The sequence below is a fragment of the Phascolarctos cinereus genome, unplaced genomic scaffold (assembly GCF_003287225.1).
Source record: "Phascolarctos cinereus isolate Bilbo 61053 unplaced genomic scaffold, phaCin_HiC Scaffold_1;HRSCAF=81, whole genome shotgun sequence".
Classification (NCBI taxonomy): Eukaryota; Metazoa; Chordata; class Mammalia; order Diprotodontia; family Phascolarctidae; genus Phascolarctos; species Phascolarctos cinereus.
In genome coordinates, this window is record NW_027555514.1 from 178,165,610 (window position 1) to 178,189,870 (window position 24,261).

At 37.8% G+C, this 24,261-nt stretch overlaps 1 protein-coding gene across 33 annotated transcripts in view; it reads right to left on the reverse strand.

Moving 5' to 3' along the window:
• PLEKHA5 (pleckstrin homology domain containing A5) overlaps nt 1-21,873 on the reverse strand; it is a 191,290-nt gene extending 169,417 nt beyond the window's left edge. For all 33 annotated transcript variants that reach the window (XR_002326103.2, XM_078155326.1, XM_078155328.1 and 30 more), the window contains exons 1-3: nt 21,693-21,873; nt 21,444-21,523; nt 18,348-18,405 (exon numbers count right to left, since the gene is read on the reverse strand). Coding sequence is in view for 32 of the 33 variants with exons in the window: in XM_078155326.1 (XP_078011452.1) it covers nt 18,348-18,405; nt 21,444-21,523; nt 21,693-21,784 (230 nt within the window). In the remaining variant the exon portion in view is untranslated. The remainder of the gene's footprint in view (nt 1-18,347; nt 18,406-21,443; nt 21,524-21,692) is intronic.
• Between the last annotated feature and the right edge of the window lie 2,388 nt (nt 21,874-24,261).

The window sequence follows — 24,261 nt, forward strand, 5'->3', positions numbered from 1 at the left end:
AGGGGAAAAATTTTCAACTAAAGAGAAAAGGTCAAGTTAACAAGCATTACTAAAGTGCCTACTATATGCCAGGCAATAGTTTAATCCTGGAGATACAAGGAATGGTAAGAACCATCAATGTAGTAAAATAAAAGGAAAATAACAACTATATTGCAAATTTCCTTGACAGATATAATATCCAAGATATACAGGGAACTGACACAACTATTTAAGAGCTACTCACCAATATATAAGCAGTCAAGACATAGTAATAGGCATTTCTCAAGGAAGAAATCCAAGCTATCAACAACCTTAATAAAAATGTTCCAAATCACTAGTAAGAAAAATGCAAATTAAAACAACTCTGAGATTCAACTTCACACCCATCAGAATGCTAAAGATGAAAAGTCAATTCTTGGAATGGTTGTAGGAGGAGAGTCACACTTAGGCTCTGCAAATGGAAGTATAAAGTGGTTCAATAATTCTGGAAAGCAATTACGAACTATACCCAAGTCACCAAATTGTGCCTACCTTTTGACCCAGTGATCCCATTACTAGGAATATATCCTCCAGTCTACTCCCCCAAAGAAAAGACATAAGGAAAGATCTATGTTTATAGCAGCACAACATAATGAAATACTACTACCCTGTAAGAAATGGCAAATATAATGGATTTAGAAAAAATTGGAAAGACTTGCATGAAAGATGCAAGTGAAGAGAACAATTTATATGATGACTACAACAATGCAGGGAAAACAAACCTGAGAGACTATAGAACTTTGATGATTGCAGTGACCAATAAAGACTTCAAGAACAAATGACAGAGGTGATGGACTCAAGGAATAGAATCACATATTCAGACATAGATAATGAATTGACTTGTTTTATTTTGATTTGCTTACTTATTACAAGGTCTGTGTAAAGGATGGCAGATGGGAATCAGTTGATACAAGATGCAAAAAAAAGAGCATCATGGTGATTTTGTTAATATTGTGTTAAATTTAATATACTTAAAAAACCAAATTATATAAATGCATGGTTTCATATACAATTCTCTTTTGTTCTTTATATATTGAAATGTTCATATTTGTTGATTATTAGGTTTACAGTAAAAATGTAAAATACTTATGCAAAAGGAACATAGAGATATATGACTGAAAACAGTGGTCCAGTCATTGTGGCAAGAGCAAGGGGTAACTGATCGACAAACCACATGCTCCACAACATAAAAAATCTAATGGAAGGTCACTGGCATATTGGGTGGACTTCTCCTACCATAAAGAGGTTAGATTTATTGGAGTACATGAACTTCAAGAAGCACATAGAATCAGCAAATATGGATGGGTTATGATCTGTATTGCTGGAAAAAATCCTCACGTCAATGATCAAAGAAAGTACTGCTTACTTTCCAGGATTGTGAAGAAAGGGTTTTGTAAAACTGATAGCACTCTATAAATTAGTTTTCACAACATCTATTAATGTATTCTAATCAGTTATATGTTATCATTACATTATAATTTGATTATAAACCTATGTATATTTGTCAAACTTCTCCCTACTAGACTATAAACTCATTGGATACAGGAATTATGTCTTATTTCATCTTTTGTAGCCTTAGTATCTCCTTAGCAAGGATCCCTTAGTAGGGATTTTATAAATATTTGGGGAAATAGAGATACAGTATTCTTATCCAAGTAAATAATTCTCTCAAATATTAAAATAATGAATGGCATTCGAGATTTTTGTTTCTGAACAAATTTCATTCTTTATTATCCAGAAATTGCCCAAAGAAGGAAAAAGCCTATTTCCCAAAGAGCTGAGGGGAAAACAATGAAGGTGAGTTATATAGAAGATCTGGCTCTGGATTCTACTTGGGGAGGAGGAAAAAGAAAGAGAGGTTTCCTCCTACACATTCATATTTCTACTTGAAAATAAGGGATAATTTAAACTTGTAAGAGTAAATTATAAAAGTTTGGGGAAGTGACTGAGTACCAAACATTTCAATAGTAGAATATTTCTATAATCTACCCTGAAAGATGGGAGAGAGGCATGATTTGATGGTATAATCAATGGTGGGGAAGAGAGAGGGAAGGGAATAAGCATTTATATAGTATCTACTATGTGCCAGGCATTGTGCTAAGCGCCTTTTAGAAGTATTATCTCAATTGATCCTCACAACAATCCTGTGAGGTTGGTGCTGTTATTATTCTTATTTTATGGTTGAGGAAACTGAGGGAGACAGGCTAAGCGACTTACCCAGAATCACACAGCTAGTAAGTGTCTGAGGCTAGATTTGAAATCAGGTAATTAAATGGCAGCATTTACATCTTAATTCATATTTGTGTAGTGCTTTAAAGTTTGCAAGCACTTCCCTCACAACAAACTCTGAAGAGGCCCGTGATCATATACATACATAAAGTCTGAATTCATGTTTATGGGTTCCAGATCTGCACACTCTTTCTACTCCATCATCTTGATTCTCTGCAGAGAACATTAAAACATTGCTTCCCCACTAAGAAGCTGGAATTTCAATGGAGTTATTAGCATGTGTTAAAAAAAGTTGCTATTCAGTAAGGAGATATGTAGGTAAATACAGGTTTGTAGATTTCTTTTCTTTTATTTTTTGGCTAGGCAATGGGGTTAAGTGACTTGCCCAGGGTCACACAACTAGTAAGTGTTATTTGTCTGAGTCCAGATTTGAACTCAAATCCTCCTGACTCCAGGGCTGGTGCTTTATCCACTTCCACTACCTAGCTGCCCCCATTGTTTGTAGATTTCTTGAGAAGAGGTTGAAAACTCCATTGAAATTCCAGCTTCTTAGTGGGGAAGCAATGTTTTAATGTTCTCTTTCTAGTTTGAAGAAAAGAGTTACCTATAATTTTTATGCTATTAAGTTCTTCATCAAGATTTTTATTTAGATCCTAAATATGTGCTCTCTTAAAAGGGTGAAAATTTAGAGTACCCAAATCACAGACAGAAAATTTACTTATAAAGAGAATAAAATATCTGAGCATATTAGAAAAAAGTTGAAAATGTGGTGAATGCCAAAAGCCCAATAATATTCAGAAGACACTTGGGTTAAAGTAAGAATTTTCTTGTGTTTTTGTTTACATTAAAACAGAAAGACCCTTGACCTCATGTTATATATTACTCTATAAACATATGCTTCAACAAGGATATATTAATGACAGTAGCAATGAAGGATGTAACCTTTCACTTTAATGTTACAGCCTAGTTTTCATCGTGTCTTAACTATCATAACAGTACACTGGAGTTTCACTAATTTTGTACTTCATAGAGCAGAATCAAATTATGGATCTCATCCAAAACAGTTTACATTGAAATACCTCATTATAAAATGGTGATATTTTATTTAAATTGTAAGGGCAATGAGAGCAACTAGAATGATGGGAGAATTTACGCTTTGTCATTGAATCCAGAATTTATTTAGTAGTAGAGACAGCAATGAATGAGGTATGCTTGACTCCTCCACTCCTGGGACTTCTCGTTACAACCTCTTACCTAGTTTTTAAACATTTGCTAAGATGCAAAAAGGATGAATGAAATTACAGAATTCCAGACATCTGTTGGGAGGGGGGGCAGGCAGAGGAATGGAAAAAAGGGGAGGAGGGGAAAGGGAAACAGTAGGTAAAAAAATACTAAAAGGTAGAATGTTGGGAAGTATGACTACCCAATAAGTGCAAGCATAGACTCAACGGAAAAAAATGGATTTTCCACAAAGACTACGTAACCATTGAGAAGAAACTTATAAAATGAAATGAAAGCACTGGAGGAAAAAACTGAAAGGAGAAAATTAAAACATACCAAACAAAACCCAATAACTCCTTGAAACAATATCAGAACAAAATCAAAACACTGAAATAATGTAAGAAAATCTTATCTTAGCACAAATAATGTAAAAAAAATCTTATTTTATCATAGGTCAAGGAGACAATAATTAGACTCCCTAAAAACCATAATGTAAAAAAATTTGAACAGTTTCAAAAAATCATAAATGAAAAGTGCCCAGATCTATGATGTAAAAATAGGAAGAATCCACAATTACTTCCTGAAAAAAAAAGCCCAAAAGAAAAAATCACAAGAATCCCACAGCCCAAATGTATCAAAGAAAAAAAAATACTTTGAGCACACAGAAAGAAGTCACACAGATATGAAGGAACCACAGTACCACACAAAACCTGGCAGCTTTGACCCTAGATGAAAGTTATTGAAATCTAATATTTCAGAAGGCAAAAGGTTCAATAATGCCTTACAACCAAGAATAGTTTACCTAGGAAAACAGTATAATCCTACAGAAGAAAAAATGGAGACTCAATGCCACATAAGACTTTCAAGCATTACTTACTTAAAGATCAGAGCCAAGTAGGAACTTTGAGTTACAAATACAAGAGTCAAGAGGAACCAGACAGGTAAAATTTTTGAGCATTTGGAGAGTCTGTATTGATGATGTAATGCTAACATTTTAATGGGGGAAGTGAGAGAAGAAAAAACTGTCTCTTCAGAACATTAATATCTTTTACTCATGATTTCAGAGAATCCTGGAAGAATTGTATGAACTGATTCTAAGTGAAGGAAGCAGAATCAGGACAATGTGTAGAACAACACAGTACAGAGAAAACAACTTTTGAAAGATCTTAGAACTGTGATCAAATAAATAAGTAACCACATGGCTAACAGACTTATGATAAAGCAAGCTACCCACTTCCTGACAGAGGTGACAGACTTAAGGTGAAGAAAGAGACATACATTTTCAGACATGTCCACTAAGTGGGTCCATTGGACTTTGACTATGTTTATTTGTTACAAGAGTTTTGTCTGTTTATTTTTAATAGGGTTTGGGGGGATGCGGATTTGAGGGCTAAATTAATATCATCAATAAGAAACTGCCATTGAACAGTTTTTAAATGCACAAAAGAGAACAAAAAGTCAGAAGGAAGCACGGGAAGCACAGGACGGCTTTCAAAGTAACATGTTAAATTTATTACATACTTTTTACAAAGCAGTATGGAATAGCAAGCTACCAGTTAGCATTTCTATAACACTTTAAAATTTGAAAAACATTTTATATCTTATCTTATCTGATACTCAAAACAACCCTGTGAAGTAGGTGCTATTATTTAGTCACATTTTACAGGTGAGGACAAGAGAGGTCAGGGAAGGATTTGAACTCAAGCCCTCCTGATTAGTCTAATACTATTCACTGCTCTACCAGATTCAATTTCATATAGAATCTTCTTTTTACATTCTTATAAAATACGTGGAAATTCTCATCTTAAAAAATATTTAAGATGAGCCTGGAATCATGAAGAACTAAATTCAAATCCCACCTCATTCACATGTGATCCTGGGCAAGTCACCTGTTTGCCTCAGTTTCCTCAACTGAAAATAGGGATAATAATAGCATCATAGTAAAAAAAAAAAAAGTAAAACATCTGGTGACATTATCCTTATGAAAATAATAATTTTAACCACTGAATCAATACCACAATTTGGATATCAAGTATATGACTGTTTCAAATCTTTTGGAACCTAACAGAGGCATTATAATTAATTCATTAAATGAAATTGACCATTTCCTCCCAAAAGAATGTTCCAAATTTTTTTGAAAGTCTTAATTTTTAACATTTTGACTAGTTTTAACTGTTTAAATTTATTTTTTTTAGAATCAGAGCTTTTTAAAAATGTTCCCTCCCCACATTGAGAAAGAATCACATTCACAATACTGCATCAGCATTAACAGCACACAAAGGTTATCATTTTTTCACAATTACATATAAGATATAAATGTACTGGGGGAGGGACAAGAATGAGCATTTATATGGTGCCTACTATGTGCCAGGTACTACTAAGCATTCCCCCTCCCCCCCAATTTGATCCTCACAACAACCCATGGAGTAGGTGCTATTATTATTCCTATTTTGCAGCTGAGGTAACTGATGCAAAGAGAGAGATTAAGTGACTTGCCCAAGGTAGTAAGTGTCTGAGGCTGCATTTGAACTCAGGTCTTCCTGATCAGGAAGTCCAATGCTTCATCCACTGCTCCACCAGCTGTCTCTGAGAATGGAAGGAGCACAAGCACCAGTAGAATGGCAAGGACAGGGCAAGTGACCTGTTTTTGAACTTGAAAAACTTATTCAAGACATTATAGGGTATTTTTGTACTCAATCTAAAAATGTGATTTCCTTTATAAATGTCTCTGACTTTCATATTACCTGATGTGGTGAAAATAAAGCCACCTACTAAATTGAAATGCTTACACAATGTAATAATGCCAAGTGAAAACCCCAGTTTCAGTAACTAGCTACGAACTCAATTGCTGATTCATTCTAATACCAGAAAGGGGAGTGGGAGGGGTTTGAATATGAAAGTCATCCAAAAGAGCCTCCTTTCTAACCCTTGTGACCCAAAAGTCAATTAAGCACCAAGTTCCAAAGAGAGGTCTGCATAATATTACTGTCAGGAGGCAGAAACAGCTATAAAAAGACAAGATAATTAAGAGATTACTCATTTCTTTTCAAAGAAAGTTATCTTCCCAAGAAGCAAATGTTTTCTGTCCTTGGAAAAAGGAACTTTTATGTTTCTGTGCCTCAGTGACACATATTAATTTTTTATATAAAAGTATGTTAATACAAGATGACATTAAAAAACTAGGACTTCCAAGGATTGTGTTTACAATGGGTTTGCAAAGGGAGGACGAAGCAAGGGAGGCAAAAGCATTAATCCTTTCCCTCAAGGAGTTAACAGTTTAGAATGTGGCAGGATAAGGACCCAAACAACTATAATACAAGTAAAAAAAATCAAGCGCATAGGAGGAGTAAAGCCCACAATCCATTTTTGGGGAGTGGAGGGCAAGAACAAAGGAAACTGCCAGAAAGAAGCTGAAGAGCACTGCTAAAAATTAGGTAGTTTTGCACTCGAAATCAAAGACTTTAGAAGTAGTGTTTTGTTTTGTTTTGTTTTAATTTCTGCTGCAGAGTAAAGGGAAGAACTTCAGCTAGCTACTTATAACTGGATCTAAGAATGGGTTTTGGATTTCTAGTCCAAGGCCTGAAATATACAAACTATGGAATCTCAGTAAGGGATGGAGTGCAACTAACAAGGGCTGGGGGAAAATGTTACGTGCCTGGAGTCTTGTAAATCTAATCAAAAGGGCTTTAAACTGAAAAAAAGTAAGAAGAAAACTTTTTACATATATTCATCCAGTTAGATAACAGAGAGTAACTACAACAGATTAAGCAGAACATAAGTAGAGCAACCAGAAATTCATAGGAGATAAAATCCAGGAAGGGAATCAACTAAAACTCAAGGCCTCGTATGTCTATCTATAAGAGGACTCAAGAAGAGTCTGACATGACTGCAACGAATGAACAACAACAGAAGAGGGAAGCAGAGTAAAATAAGACGAGAAAGGTAGGTAGAAACAAGACTGTGGAAGGTTTATGAGATAGAATTTTATTCAAAAGGAAATGAGAAACCACTCAAAATTTTCTAGTGACATGATCAGAACGGTTGGTACAACAGGAAGATTTCTTTGGTGGTAACGTGAAAAGTTGTACTGGAGAGGCATGGCACCTATTAAAAAGCAATGCAAATTATACGGGAGGGGGAGAGGAGAGAAATACCAGGGAAAATTTTGGTGATGCAAAAAAGATCAACAAAAATTTATAAAAATTAACTTAAAAAAATAAAATAACGAGAGCTTAACTGGGTGTTACAGATTCAGGTTCAAGCAGAATCCACAGGCTGCAGCTCCTATGGATTAGTTAGATGGAAGAGGCAACTAAGCCAGAAAGGGCAGAAGAGGGCAAACAGATTTAGGTAAGGGGATATTTGAAGTGAACCAGTCAGAAAGACACAGGCTGAAGTGTGAAGACTTCTGATAAGTCTGTATAAATAGTATTAGAAAGCAAAGGGGAAAAGATGGCATTTAAAAACAGTTCAACTTTCTTTAGATCTCCCTCACCTCTGGAACCTCATGAACACACTGACTCTTCACTGTCCCCTACCCCACATATCTAATCGGCTCCAAGTCTTGTCATTTAAACTCACATTTTCCATACTTAACTTCTTAGTTCATGCTCTGATCACCTTACCTGAACTATTGCCATAGCTTCCTAATTGGTCTCCTTGTCTCAAATTTTCTCCTCCCAACATACTCCACAAAGTGATGTTCCTACAGCACAGTTCTTGACCATGTTACTCATCTATTCAATAAACTCCAATAGGTGACTACTGTCTCCACAGCCAAGGGCAAATTTCTTTGACGTTTGAAGCCCTTCACATTCCCAGTACTGACCCTCAGCCCCAAGTCATCTCATTGTTTTTCTTGTACTTATTTTGTTTCTTATTTATATATGTAAGTTCCCTGAGGTTACAGGCTGTTTCATTTTTGGCTTCATATTCCCAGTAGGAAGCTCAGTGCCTGCCACAGAATGTTTAGTAATGCTTCCATCTTTATCTTCATGCATACATTTAAGCAGCCCCTTTGCCTAGACTGCATGCCCCTGCTCATCTCAACCTATCAGAAATCTTATCTTTCTGAAAGCTACTGAGGTAACAACTTCTCCATAAAGCTTTTCTCAATTTCCCAATTTATCTAATGCCCTGTTCTCTTCCTCAAGTACCTTGAATTCTTCTGTGTACATGCTGTATCAACTAAAAGAACGTAAACACTTTAGGGGCAGGCTTCTCCCCTTTTCAGGTCTTTGGTCTCAGAAAACAGCACCATGCTTGTATGCAGTAAAATGTACTTAATAAATTTATATATATATTGTTGTTGAAATAATTGGCAGGGAGCCTTACCTAGCTAGACAGAATACTTTCATTAATCCGATGTGGAGCTTCATTAATATGAAATTTGACATCTTAGAATAATCTAAAATTAAAGAGGTATTTCTGCTTAATCTCAAAATCAAAAGAGGTACAGGAAATCCTGTGTGACTAGTTCGGCAAGTTTGTTCTCCCCCTTGAAATGAGCTAGAACTTCTGATACAAAGGCACACCCCAACTACTTAATATGTGACTTGAGAAGTCTTTCTAATTTGTGACAAAATATCTTCCAATGAGCAACAAAAATTACTTTAGAATCTTTTTGAACGCCTAGTTTAAATTTTAGTAGCACCCTACTACTCCCCATTGCCAATATTTCAACCTTTTTCCTATTTTATTTCCTTGTTCTAACTCCTTTTATTTTTCCTTTCTCTTTTACTCATGCTCTCTACCCTATAGTGCCATTTTTTACTTAACCCCACTGGTGGCATTCAGGAATCAAGAAAGATCACCGACTCCTGATTTAGTGGAACTTGCTTTCAATAAAGCTCTAGTCCCTTAAAGACAGTGATCCTACAACAATATCCCTGTCACCCAGCACAGTAACTGATCAATAAGTGTTGATTAAGACAAAACATATTTTGGAGGGGATTTTTAAACTTCCATTCTATAAAGTCTCACTAACAGCCTTATTAGTATATATCATCTTTCTAACTCCTTGAATTAAAATTACCACCTTGTTATAAGACAAAAAACTCAACTCTAGAAAGTTAATGTCTAAATTTAGATAAAACTATTCATCCCTTAAAATTCTATTACTTCAAAGAATAAAAATCACTAAAAAAAAAACCCAAAAATCCAAAGGATAAAGCATCTTTATTCTTTTATCTAACTTACTACAAATAAACTTACTTATATTTTATATAATATTGGTATATTTTAGCTTCATTTTTCTCCCATTACCTAAACATTAAACATCAACAGTAAAATGAAAGCTACTCTATATTAAACTAGAGGGAAACACTAGGACTTCAGAACTAAGAAAATTTGTATTTTTAAAGGCTCTAAAATAAAATATTAAGCCTTACTGGGGCAGCAAAAAACAAATGACAAATGAAATGCATCCTCTGATATCAAATATAAGCACAATTTTTAGTTTCACATACATTTAAAAATTACCTATGCACAAAAGGTACAACCAGATCACAGAGTTAGATTTAGAATGACCTCAGAGATCATTTAGTTCAATTTCATTTAACAGGTGTGGAAACTGAAAAACAAGGCTAGGATTAAAACACAGGTAGGTCCCTCTGACTCCAAATCCTATGCTTTTCCTCCCAGACCAGTTCTTCTAAACAATAAAAAATAATTTTCACCAGAATCACCTTTTTCTAAAACTGCAAAGGAAGCATTTTAAATATCTATACAGCATTTTCACTAATGTTTTTAATATGTATTTGTACCTAAATTAAATGTATACTGAGTGCCTACCAAGTGGTACTAAGTATGCAGCAGCTGTGTGGCACAGTGGATAGAGTCACTGCACTGGGAGTTACGAAGACCTGAGTTCAAATGTGACCTCAGACACCATGTGACTTGTGGCAAGTCATTTTACGCCTCTCAGACTCAGTTTCCTCATCATAAAATAAGGATAATAATAGCACCTACTTCCCAAAGTTGCTGTGAAGATCAAATAAGCAAAGCACTTTGCAAACCTTAAAGGGCTATGTAAATGCTAGCTACCTATAATGCCACTTGTGGAGATACAAAAATAAAGAACCCTATCTGTCAGAACTGAAGAACACAAGAATTGGAAGGAACCTCAGAGGGGATTTCTGACCAAGATGTCCTTGATAAGTGATCATATAGTTCTTTCCTTAAAGGAGAGGAAGACTTTTACCTCCAAAGATAGCCTAGTTACACTTCTGGTTAGCTCTATTAGGAAGTTTTCCTTAATGCAAACCTAAATCTGATGGCCCTTCAACTTCTAATTGTAGATCCAAATTCTGGGGGACAAAAAGCCCAAACCTAAGCCTTCTAATCCTATTTCCTACTTCTTGTCTGGTAACAGCTCTTGAAATACTTCAATTGTGTATTTTTTTTGGGAGGGCCAGGCAATGGGGTTAAGTGACTTGCTCACTGTCACACAGATGATGAGTCTTATGTGTCTGAGGCCACATTTGAACTCAGGTCCTCCTACTCCAAGGCCTGGAGCTCTATCCACTGCACCACCTAGCTTCTTGAAATACTTCAAAACAGACATTATGCCTCTCCTAAGTTATTGCCATGCTAAGTATTCCAAGATCCTTCAAATAATTCTTATGCTATGGCTTCCATTCATCTTACTATCTTGGTCACCTTCCTCTGGAAACTTTCTAGTTTGTCAATGTCCTTTCATCTAGACAATAAACATACACAGTACAACCAAAGAAAAGCAGGATTATGATCTCTTCTCTAGTCACACAGTCCCCAGCCTAGGAGAGAAGATCATCACCTCTCACTTAGACAACTGTATCACAATTGGTCTCCCTGCACTGAGTCTCTCCTACTTCCAATCCACTCTCCAATTGGTTCCCAAAGTGATTTTCTTAATATACTTTATGATCCAGCTACGTTGGCCTACTTGCTGTCCCTCACAGTCACCAATTCCATTTCTATGCCTTTGCACTGGCTAGTCCCCATGGCTAGAATGTTCTTTCTACCTATCTCCAACTCTTGGCTTCCCTGACTTCCTTCAAGACTTCGCTAAAAAACAATCCCACTTTTTGAAGGAGGTCTTTCTAGTCTCTCCAATACTAGTGCCTTGTCTCTGAGATTATCTTCTCTTTACTCTGTGGATATTCTGCATGTAATTATTTACAAGTTGTCTCTCCCATTAGAATATAAGTTCCTTGAGGACAAGGACATGTTTGTTTGAGGTTTTTTTTGCCTTTCTTTGCGTAGCACATAGTAAGCTCTTAACAAATACTCATTCTTTGAGGAGTATTTGTTAAATCAACATTAATTCTTTTGATTTTGAGGAACCCCCAATTTTTTGCATGTAAACTAGCCACATCTCCCCCAGAGTGCACAGATAACATTGATCTTTTTGATTTTTTTTTAAACCCAACTCTAAGATTTTGTTAATCTTTATTAGAATTATCCTTTGGAAGTGGTCCAACATTCTAACCTGTCAAGGTCTTTTTATACCTTGTCATTAATATAATTGACTAATCCCCCTTCCCCCAGTCATATGTGCAAATTTGAAAAGCATGCCATCTATCCAAGCACACCTTTCTATAAGTCACTGATAAAATGTAAACAGCATGAGGCCAAACAGATCATTGGGACACTATTAAAAATCTCTTTCCAAACTAACACCAAACCATTAATGACTATTCCTGAGGTATCAATCAAAGCCAACTCTATTACATGAATCATCTAAACCACAGCTCCCTATCTTTTCTCCAAGAACAGCATTAATCTTTATCAAACGTTTTTCTAAAATCCAGGCAAACTATATCTACAGTAGTCCCCAATTATATTTCTCTCTCTCTCTCTCTCTCTCTCTCTCACTCACACACACACACACACACACACACACACACACACACACACACACGTTTAGGAACTCTGTTAGAAAGGGAAATCAGGTTAGTATGGTATGTCTTGATAAAGCCATGTTGGTTTTGTGGTTACTGCTTTTTTTCCAATATCCACTATGGATTCCTTTAACAGTCTTATACTCATTCTCTATTACCTGCCCTTCCTTCTGCTTTTTTGCACTCGGCTTTAAAAAAAATCCAAGATGGCAAATATATTTATATGTCTTATCTCCTTAAACTCCTTGAGGTCAAGGACTAATTATTTCATTACCTAATAAATTAATAGCTCCTAAAGCATTCCAAGTTAAGTATAAAGTGCTGCATAAATGCAAATGGTTATATATCATCACATTAATCTTTCCTAAAAGACTTCATCACCTTTAAAACTAGTGACAGGGTAGTTTGAAATCTAAATCTTAAATTGTAGTTATATTTCAGTATACTTATGTTGAGATGAAGCCTTATATAAAAGCAAAATGCTGCCCTATTATCATTTTATAAAATTTTAACCTTATGTTAAAGAAAGCATCAACATTAATGTTCAATTAAACAATCTGCATAGCGCTGACTTATTCTACCAACTGCTGCTCATTACAACTTCTGAGAGTACTTTTGAGATATCTTTGGCACTCTAAGTTTACTAGGGCAAAGCCATGATGCACAAAAGGAGATTGGCTGACACATCATGACATGTTAAATGACCAGTCATTATAGGATGAATAAGCAGCCTTTTTCGTAAGTAAGCACTATTTCCAAATGCTTTGTTAATTTCAAACATGATGGATTAGCTTCTACAATTTAAGCCAAGTCACATGACCAAGAATAAGAATACAGAAAATTTAAAGCTATACACAAGTTGCAATACTCTCTTATAATAAAAACTGTTATAACAATAATTTTCTTTTCTAAAGACACATCAGAGAAATTAAAAGTAAATGGTACTCCATTGTGAGGGGAAACTCTTTCACGTAAATGGAACCTAAACTGGACAGTAAAATCAAAATGGAATGATTAGATTTGGAGCCTTTATATGCAATTATTCTCTAAGAAGAAAATACAGCATTAAATATTTATCTTTAAGATAAGGAATTTATTTTTAAGCATTAACTTTTCTTTGGTTAAACTCTTTAAAATGAAAGACTTATGTTATAGATTGTCTACAATTATTACCTTATTCTAAACATCTTTAAAACTTGACATTAATTCTTTATTTACTGCTTTTTCAAGCTGAGAATTCAACTACTGTCAACTCCATCTAACTGAACTATCATTCAGCCCATATTTCTTATCCATAAGAGTAACACAAATATTTTCTTTAAAAAAAAATCCAAGTAAACTATATATATAGGGTGCCTGGTGTGGGTGAACAGGCTGCAACATTTAACCAAGGTGGTACTCTGAAGAATAAGATGTCATCAAATAAATGTATGAGAGAAGATGGGCTAATCATATGTCAACAGAAAGGGATGACAAGAAGACAAGAGTGCTCTACTGGTACCCAGCAAGATTGAGAGAAAGCAAAGAGGGCTTTCATCAAGGTGAAAGACCACCCTGTGTAGGTGGGGGTTTTTGTTTTGTTTTTTTGCTTTGCTTTTTGGTGATGCAATGGAGTTGAGTGACTTGCCCCCGTTCACACAGCTAGTTAAGTGCCAAGTGTGTGAGGCCACATTTGAACTCAGGTTCTCCTAACTCCAAGGCCAGTGCTCTATCCACTGTGCCACCTAGCTGCCCTATAAGTTTTGAAAGAATGGACACACAGGATAGGCAGGTAATGATAGGGTTGCAATCTGCACCACTGGGGGGAACTTCTCAATTGATGAAATTACAGATCCATTTGAGAAAACTTCATCTAGAGCAGGGGTGGCTCTCTAGGTGCTCTTAGTAAAAGGTTTTGTTCTGTGAAGTATGGATTCAGTCAAAGGGCAGCACTTTAGGACCTAGAGGGCCTCGAGCCTGCAGGTTCCCCACCTCTGAATTCTAGAGCATAGCAAGAGTCAATATGGTACCACAGAAAGAGCCCTATGTGATCCTGGGGTGAGGAATTTAATCAGCGATCCTCAGTCTCATTTGTAAAATGGGGATAGTACCCTCACAAAGGGGCTTTGAGTACCAAGTGAGGTAACATAAAGCATGATATAAATGTAAACTATCATCTCCCTATGTCCCTTACTTACCCATCTAGTAGCCCTGTCAAAAAAACAAAAAAAGGGAAATAAAATTAGGATGGCATAATCTGTTCTTGATGAAGCCAGGCTGGCTTTTGGTGGCCACTGTACCCGGAACTTAATTCACACTGAATCACTAATTCCTTTTCCAAGGTTCACTGACTGTCCCTATATTCCAGAAGTTTACCAGAAATTCAAGTTAAGCGTACCTGCTTATGCCATTTTCTCCCCTTAAAAAAAAAAAACAACCCAGGGCATTTATCCTTCTCCAATCCTCTCAAATCTTTCCTTCTTTCAAAGATTACGTACAGTGGCTTGGTAGTCAAATCCACCAGTTCCTTCAGTACCCTTGGATGTAGATAAATGAGGTCTGGTGATTTGAATTGATCAAGGCAATCTTATGCTTTCTTACTATCTCCTCAGTCTGAGTATCAACTTCCCATTAGCCACTGTTGTTTTGTCATTTCTAAATCCAAGAACATTCTCCTTAGAAGAGAAAAATTCTCCAACATTCCAATGAATCATCAACATGGGTATTCCCTCCAACAATGCAGACTACAAATCATTCCAGCTTGCCCATTCAGTAAGATGACTCTAGTCCATCTCCTGCCACAGGCTTTTCACAGTTCAGGCCCCCAGTGAATATTCTGAGGGCCTTTCTAATGTTCTCTTGACATTGTAGGATAACAATGGAGTGTCCAACCTGTCCAATTATCCCACTTACCCTCTTACTCCATGAACAGCCCATTTCTTTTCAACAAATATTTCTCTAATGACATCTTTTGGATCTTTCTTCTTCAGAAGCATCTCTGCTTCTACCTCAACTACCTGAAGTAGCAGTCCTCGTCTTTAAAATATACCTCCTTGTGTTTGTCTCTGGTTTATCTTATTGGTTGCTCATGCTTGTGTATGGAAAGCGATAGTCCTCTTATTGGCTTCCTTTCGGAATTTTTTCGCTTGTGAGCATCTAAGTGCCTCTACAGCTATTCTTCTACACTGTGGTATTTTTCTAACTTGGGATATGATGCGTTCCCCTCCTCCTACTCCCAACCCTCTTCTCTTTCCTTTCCACTTTAGAGCTCATTTGATTGGATTTGCAAGACACTTCAGCAATTACATTCTTACTAGCCCTTGCTAGGCAACTCTAACCCAGACCAATAACAGCCTATGGTTCCTGTATTTTTGAGACACAGTCCAGAAATTTAAAAAACAAAACACAATTGACTATTCAAAGACTACTTTAAGCTTTCAAAAACATCCTGCACATATGTCTTACCTGAATTCAGAAATATTACGAAGCTGATACTGCAGATATTATTACCATTTTACAGATGAAAAAATATTCTCAAAAAAGAGAAATGACTTGCCTATGGCAATACAGAAAGCATCACATGCCAAGATTTTAATTTGAGCCTCAACCGATTCCTCTTTCTACTATACCAAAACGAATCTCAGAGAGTAAATTGTCAATTTAAAATATTAGTTTTCTAAATATATCTATTCAATTACATTGATCAGTAATAATTGCATTATATTTTCATACAGTTATTTTAAAATGTAAATGTTTAAAAACATTAAAATAATAGTTCAGGGGTTCTAATATAACTACCATTCTTTAAAATTTCAGGTAGGTGAACCTGAGTTCAATTCTGCCTCAGACAACACTAGCTGTCACTTAAATATCAGCCTGCTTCAGTTTTTTCAACTGCAAAATGGTGATAATAATAGTACAATTTCCTAGAGTTGCTGTGAGGATTAAAAGAGAAAATATTAGTACAGTGCCTAGCACATAGTAGGTGCTTCATAAATACTTATTTTATTCTTTTCTTCCTATATGGAATTAGAGAACCCAAGTTTGAATCCTGGCCTTGCCAATTACTACCTGTGTGAGCGAGCTATATCATGTCCCTGGTGGCCCTCAGTTTCCTCATTCATAAAATGAAACAGATGAACTAGATGATGTATAAGGTTCCTTCCTGGACCAAATCTATGATTTACTATATTATATTATTTATTACATTATTATATTATATATTATATTGTGACCAAAATACAGTGGTTGCTACCACTTAAACTTCTGGAAAATCATGTATTCTTTCACCAGACATATTAAGACCCTCACTTAAAAATAGTATATAAAAGAAATTCAGCATTCCTTTCCATGTCAAAATATTCATTTTAACATTACTTAAACCTGTACTAGGAAACAATATAGAAACTGCGCACTCCTTTATTAGTACTACTTCTTGAGTCAGTAATGATGAGATATAGTATATCTTCCCCCAACATGAATTCATTTATAATAGTACTTCCCCGAATTTGTGAGAGAAAATTCCAGAGCATGACTAATTTATCGATTTGCTTTCTACCTTACTTTATTTTTCATCCTACTTCCATCCACTCCAACAAAAGCAAGCTTTCTTAATAATTCACACAATAGAGGCCATCTGACATCTATATATAATTATGTTCTGAAAAGTTCAAAGACACTTAAAAGTAATGAAAGTTCCCCATATATGCCAAGTCGTGGTACAACAAGAATAAAGTTCATGAAACTATCATAGTAAAGTTACATAGCTAATTGCAAAATTCTCACAAGACCTGATTATGAGAGTCAATTTAAAACAAGGACACTCTAGTTAAGTTTGGCCTTGAATTAAAAAAACAAACAAACCTCAAACTTCAAGCATTTGCAGTCATCCCAAGAATTAAACTCATGATTCACTAAAATTAGTTGAAAGATTAAGGGAAAGAATAATTTTATACTTGGACAAATTGGTTTTAATGGCACAACTATTCACCTTTCTGAATCTTATCCTTTTGTTTAAATAAATAAAACATAAAACTTTACAAAAAAGCAAACAATTCTCAATCATTCAATTTTGTGAAATATCCAGATAGTTCCCTTCCTTGGGTTTTGAGGGTTTTTTGGATCCAGAATGATTATTCTTTGGAATAGGGAACCTCAGCACACAAATCAACAACTTTTTTATAACTTAAGAGTCTTACAGAGGTGCCTGGGGCTTTGAGAGGTTAAATTATAGTAATTCAAGTTGAGGAAGACTTGATGATTAAGTAAGTTGCCCAAGGTCAAACAGCTAGCATGTGTCAGAGAAAGGACTTGAACCCAGGTCATCTCAGAACCAGAGCTGGCCCTCTATCCATTATACCAGAGTCGAAAGGAGAGAGATTTAAATGTAACTGGAAAATATTTAACAAAATGAATCAAGATATAATGGACCAAAAAAAATAATGTCAATATGTGTTTTTTGAAGGCCCTTTTCTATGAGCTTAATACCAGTGAAATATGTCATGCCACACCTCATTCTACCTTTTGCCCTCTTACTGAGACTGTTCACGGCTCAGCATTACCTTCATGAGAAGCCTGGGAAATAAGTTCAAATCGATCACTTTTGCTTTAATTGAAAAAATTTCAAAAAAAAAAAAACCCAAAACATGGAGGGGGGCATTATTTGTGGGATAATGATCCATTCTCACAGATACATCTGCCCTCAGTGATATCAACAGAACCAACCAAAGTTCTAAATGCAGTAGTTTATACTTTAGATGGATGAAATATTTATGGTTTTTTTTTTCTATCTGGCTCTGAAAAGAACACTTGAACTGCCACATTTCCAATTCAAAAAGATACCAGTCAGGTAATTTTATAGAACAGTTCAACAATCTTGCTTTGTTCAAATTCCAATAGAATATATGATACAGAATGAACTAGAAATACTATCTTATTGCAGATCTAAACATACAATAAAATACATTAATGACAATAATCAAAACATCAATATGAAGTGTTGGAACACAAACAACTTACTTTATATAGTATCTTGCTCCTTCAAAAGTATATGCTTCTTCCCAACCAGTAGGCAAATCTAAAATACACACACAAAATTAATGTAATTTCAGTTAGATCAGCTATTCTTACTTGTTAAATGTATTTCTACGCTGGAAAGATTAATGGACATTAAGGGGAACATTCCTGTTATTATTTGCCTGTTTTTCAATACTTCAAGACTTTGGGTTTCACCCATTAAGTACACTGACTCTGATCACAAACCATACATGACTTTGTAGTTTGTCTTCCATGAGCTACTGGGGCCAAAAATATTTATCACCTAATGGCCAAACTTCTGGTAACTAGCTTCTTTAAACTTAACTAGGCTGGTCCTCTTATGACACACAGTCCCATCATCAGATACACATTAGACTGTATGTATGTAATCAGGCTCTGATTTGGCTATTAATTTAGTAGTTTAAACAAGACACTGCATCTGCTTCATTCAACTACAATACTACCACAGGATCAAAGCTAATTATCTGAACCAATTATTCTTTTAGATTTAAGTATGAAGGGGAATGACAGAGAAGGGACTCACTTAAAAAGTACTAGCCTTAGTATTTTAAAAAATGGTTTAGAAAAAAGTTTCCCACCAAATCCTACATGCCACCTTCCTCTTGGGTATATTAATTTCCACTTTTCTTATTTAGGACATACAACTTACTGTTTTAAATAAAAGGAAGAACTTTTTGAGTACTACATTTAAAGATAAAGAAATCTGACACTGCATAAATTTAAAATATCATAGTTCCTGTTTTTTACTTTTTCAGAGATTAGACAATACTAATATACCTTCATATGTCAGGCAAACTATGGTAACACTATGTACGTAGTACATGCTATTTATTAATAATAATTGGTCCCTTCTTGACATAACAGAGTGACTTGAGTCTAAAGCCAGTCAAGAGGAAGAAAATGACACATGAGAAAAAATTAAAGTGGATACCCTATAAAAGAGGAACAGCCTTTTCTCTGTACATGGATGTTATCAGATCTGCCAGACAGATATGACAAGGTGGGACCAGACATAATCTTTAAAAGGTGATTCCGCATCTCTACCCCCCCCATACACATTCTATTCCTATTTACTGTTTCTTGCACACAGCATTTCAACTACTGTTTTGGTATCTTTGTAGAGACCTCCCTCCATGCCAAAATTACTTTTCCTCCTTACCTCTAGCTTTTACAAACCCTGGCTTCTCAGCTAAATTTCGCCCTCCATAAAAAGTCTTCCCTGTTTTAGCACACCTTCCCCATAGTCAGCACAAAATCAGTCTGTATGTATCTTCAATGTAATTTTGAATTGACTTTTCCATGTACACAATGTAAACCTTGAGTCTAGGGTCTATTTTTGCCTTTGTCTTGGCTCCCCATCACCTGACAAATAGTGGGTGCTTAATAAATGCCTGCTGGAATAGAATAACCAAAATAAGCATCCAAAAGTATAATTCCACCTTATTTTGGTGCTTCTTTAAATATCATACTATATTGTGTTTTATTAAATGAATTTATTAATAACCAAAAAGAATTGATATGTGTACACTGAAAGACAATAACATGACACACTAAAGTTAAAGGCCAGCAGGGTCTTAAGTATATTAGTCAGAAAACCCTAAAAATTCAACCCCATCATGCCTGTTACTAACTTTCCCTTTCCTCCACTCTCTTCCTCCTCCACCTTTCTGCAAATTTAGAGAGATTAGTCACTAAACTGAACGCTATCACATTTCTTAAACGTTCTTCTTGGTGATTTATTTCAAATAATGAGAACTAATAAAAAACTAGTGAAGGAGGAAGGCAAACTGAATGTCTCCCACCTACAGCACACATTGTTCAAGCTTTTGGAACTCTCCTATGATGGAGCCAGAAAGAAAACATGCAACATTTTCTAAGACAAACAAGTTTCACTAATGTAAACAAAGAATGACAAAGGAAAGCTGAAGCAGCATTTTTGCTACAGTTCTCCCATTCAACTTACACTTAGTATTTAAACAAACCACAGCCATGGACATATCTCTGAGCTCCCTCTCCACGTCCCCCCTCTCCCCCAAAGCCCTTGCCCGCTTGCACTGCTGAGTCTCCAGGGGAATATCTGCTACCTCATTGCCACTGCTAAGGAATTTCAATCTAGATCTCCAGCATCTGCAGCTTGCAAAAATCCTCCTCCAGCTCCAGAGGCTCACTCCTAGGAGGAGGAGGCAACAGCAGAGGTAGGAGAGAAATGGGCAAGCTTTTTTCAGCTATACTGTCGCAGAAAAAAGCTCAACCTCCCCCCGTTTCTCTCCTCCCCCTTATCTGCAATCACCTATACATAAATCCCACCTTTAAAGAGCAGATAGTATAAAAGCATTGGAAGCCAGAGTATGAACCCATTACCTCCATTAAGAGGCACAGACAGGACTTATTAAAATGATGGTCTGAGAATGAGTAAGAAAGACCCAAGAAGACAGGGGACTCAATGAGTATGGGTAACTGCCTGCAAGACGCAGGGTCAGGGTTCTAGGTTAAATGGAGCTTCGGAACTATTCTGGCTCCGAGAGGGATGCTGAGCACTAAGGTGGGGTGGGAGGCAGGGGTCCTGGCAGGGATGGGGAAAGGTCTAAAGGAGGATATCATTTCCAAGCACTGCCAAGAGAATAGAGGGCAGCAGTCTGAAGAGGTGAGGGGTGGGGGTTAGCGTGAGAAGGTGAGTGAGAGAGACAGAGAGTGTATGTGTATGTGTTGGGGGAGGAGGGTGGCGATGCTTAAGGGGTTTCAGATCCTATGAATGGACAGATAATCGGGTGGCGCTGGGCCAAGAGGAGCACGCACCAAGTTCGGGGCACCTCCTGGGTTGCCCCTCTAACTGTATGGGGGTGGGGGTTCTCACCAGACCTCGCCTCCCTGTGGGGGAGTGGCCGCAGCTCCCGTGCAGGTGGCTTGAGAAGCCCCGGGCAGGGACGGGGAAAAGATTGGGGTACAGTTTCCTGGGAGGCGCGGGACGAAAAGAGGAGACATATATGCACATGCACACATACACACACACATATAGCCTGGGCTGGGAAAGGGGGGGGGGCAGGACTGAGCGGTTACCTGGGCTCTGCCTCCGATGCCCGGTGACCACGGCCTCTCCCGTGACGGGGTGCAGCCAGGTGGTGCTCTTCGCCTCCTCGCTGCAGGAAGGGAGACAGACGGGAAAGTGAGGGGGGAGTGGGGGTGGGGGCGCTCGTTCTCCTGTCTCCCCCCTCCTCTCCTTGCCTCGTCTTCCTCTCCAGTCGCTCCCCCCTTCCCTTCCCATTCCCCCCTTCCCCCCGCCTCCTCCAGCCTTCCTGGGTTCTTTACTTGATGAAAAACACGCGGCCGCCTTTGGTGATCCCGTAAGTCCAGGTTGGGGGCAAGGAGCAGATCCACTCCAGGTTCAGATCCGCCGCCATGTCTGATCCCGAGCTGCCGCCGCCGCCGCCGCCGCCTCCTTCTCCTGCGGCCCGTAGCACAGGCGAGGGAGGGAAGGAAGGGAAGGGAGGGAGGGAGACCCAGAGGGAGCGAGCACGGCCACGAGGCGCGCCCCCGGCACGCCGCCCCCTCCCGCTCCTCCTCCTCCAGCACCGCGCCCGGGAGCGGGGCCGGCGCTCCAGCTGGGGCTGGGCTGCTGCGGAGCCCGGACCCGGGGCTGCGGCCAGTCACCGCCCCTTGACGTCTCCAGTCTAGCGCCGGGGCCCTCTGCCCACCCACCCCCCGGCCCTTTCCGGGGGAGGGGCGCAAGCCCGGCAGCCGCGCCCCCAGCTTGTCCACACCTCTTCCCTCCCACTTGGAATGTTCCGGGATCTGTTGGGGGAAAGGGAAAAAAAATGCTCCAGCCTGGATCCCCGGTCGCAGAGTCCGTCCTTCGGCTTCCTAGTCCTGGTGTTTGGAGAGAAAGCAAGCCCACGGTGCTCGATGCTTTACTATTTAAAAGCAACCCCCAAAACACCTCTTTCAAGAACCTTATGTTATTAACAGTTATTGAGAGGCCAAGGATTTTTGTTGGTTAAGTATAGCTTTTTCGGTTCAAAAAAAAAAAGCTAAGAAAGCTTTGTATGTCTGTGCTAGACAATCAAAAGCTAGGTTAGCAACTGAATCTATGAAAAGATGCGTAGTCTTGAGACTTAGAAGACAAGTTCCTCCTTGTCTTTCCTCAAAGCCCTTAACCTGGTACACTTTTTTTTTAATGGACTCTGCTTCTTTCCCAACACCACGATTGCCTCTTTTTTGTCTCTGCCTATCCAGTGTACGATATTTGCAAATTACCTGAGCTTCTTTGTCCCAACCGGCTGCACAGGGTTCAATAATAATGGTACGACTTGGTTGTCATAGGGCACGTTTCTTGCGACTACTTCAGGGTACCTCAGAAACATTTTTCTCATTCTTCTTCGCAATAGCTAAAGGAGGTAGATCATTTTACCTTGATTTAAAGAAACTACGACAAAAGCTTGGCCAGAGTCATATCCAGTATATGAGATGGGGCTCGATTGAAATCACGTGTTGCACTCCTTTTCATCTATGCCCTAATCCTCGTAATTTATAGTTCAGGATCTCAGCTCTGGGCTCATAATGACCAAATTCAATCTTTGCGGCGTCTCAACAATAACAGTCTATAATACTTAGCCCCCATCTTGAGTAACCCCTGGGAACATGAGAAATTTGGCTCCTATTTTTTAAAGCATACCACTCTCCAAACTGTTGCTCCCTTCTGTCTCTGGAAGCAGCCAGGCTAACACAATCTTAACAAAGAACAGGTTTATTGAAGAACTAAGTAATAACAAGAAGAGATAATGTTTACAACCCCTTCTTTTTCAGGGAGTTCTCCTACCTCCAAGCCTTAGTGTTTCCTCTCCCCAAAACTTAGTTGAAGCCCACTTGCTCACAATCTAAGCCACTTGGATGTTAGAGCCTCAGTTTAATGACTTGCCTTAATGTGTTTGCCTACTTGTCTCTGGAGACCCTCAGCTTGTTCCTTTCTGAGGATCATGTCTCTTCAGTACAGTCAACAACAGTTCTATGTCATCAATCTAACTAATCCTAACAGGCTCTTGCTCCCGAGGGCTTCTTGTCCAGCAGCACAGCAAATTTTCCCTGCTGGTTCTTTCTCTTCATGGCCAAAAAACCTTCACTGAGAGCACCCTGGAGCTCCATTTTTCTCCAGGGAAGGGCAATAACTGCTCCCTCACCACTTGGCAGAAAAAAAATATGGTTTCCAAAAGGGAGAGAGAGCAACAGTTCCTATAACTGTTCAGGCATGAGAAAACATTCTCCATCCTTTCAGCATCTCCTTTCATAGGTCAGGGAGGGGAACCCTCAGCTTCTTAAAGGAGAAAGCATCTCATGCTTCAGACTCGTTAGGAAGCTTACTTTCCTCCTGCTGCTACCTGGTAAGAAATAACTCTTCCTCCTCCTGGCATGCAACAATAGGGGAGGGAGAGTGAGGTTTTCACATGAATTTCTCATTACCTTCATAAGACTATTATGACTGTAGCAGAAAAGATTCTGTTTTTTTCCTTCATTGTTATAGATTTCTGTCTTCTTATATATACTGGAGGGAAAAAATCCATAAACTTTATTTTTTCCCTTTTTTTGTTCCTCTGAGTTCTCTTCTTTCATTTCACTATTTTCTCTTACAGCAATTGCTTTTCAACATTTCATCTCCAGACCAGTCCATGGTGGGGAGGTGGGGAATGGCTCTTTTTATTCATCAACCAATCAATCAATCAATCAACATTTATTAAGTGCCTATATGGGCTAAGCATTGGGAATACAAATAGAGGCAAAAGACAGTCTCTGCCTTCAAGGAGTTTACAATCTAATCATCATACAAACAACATGCAAACAAATATCTACAAAGCAAGCTATACACAGGATAAATAGAAAAATAATT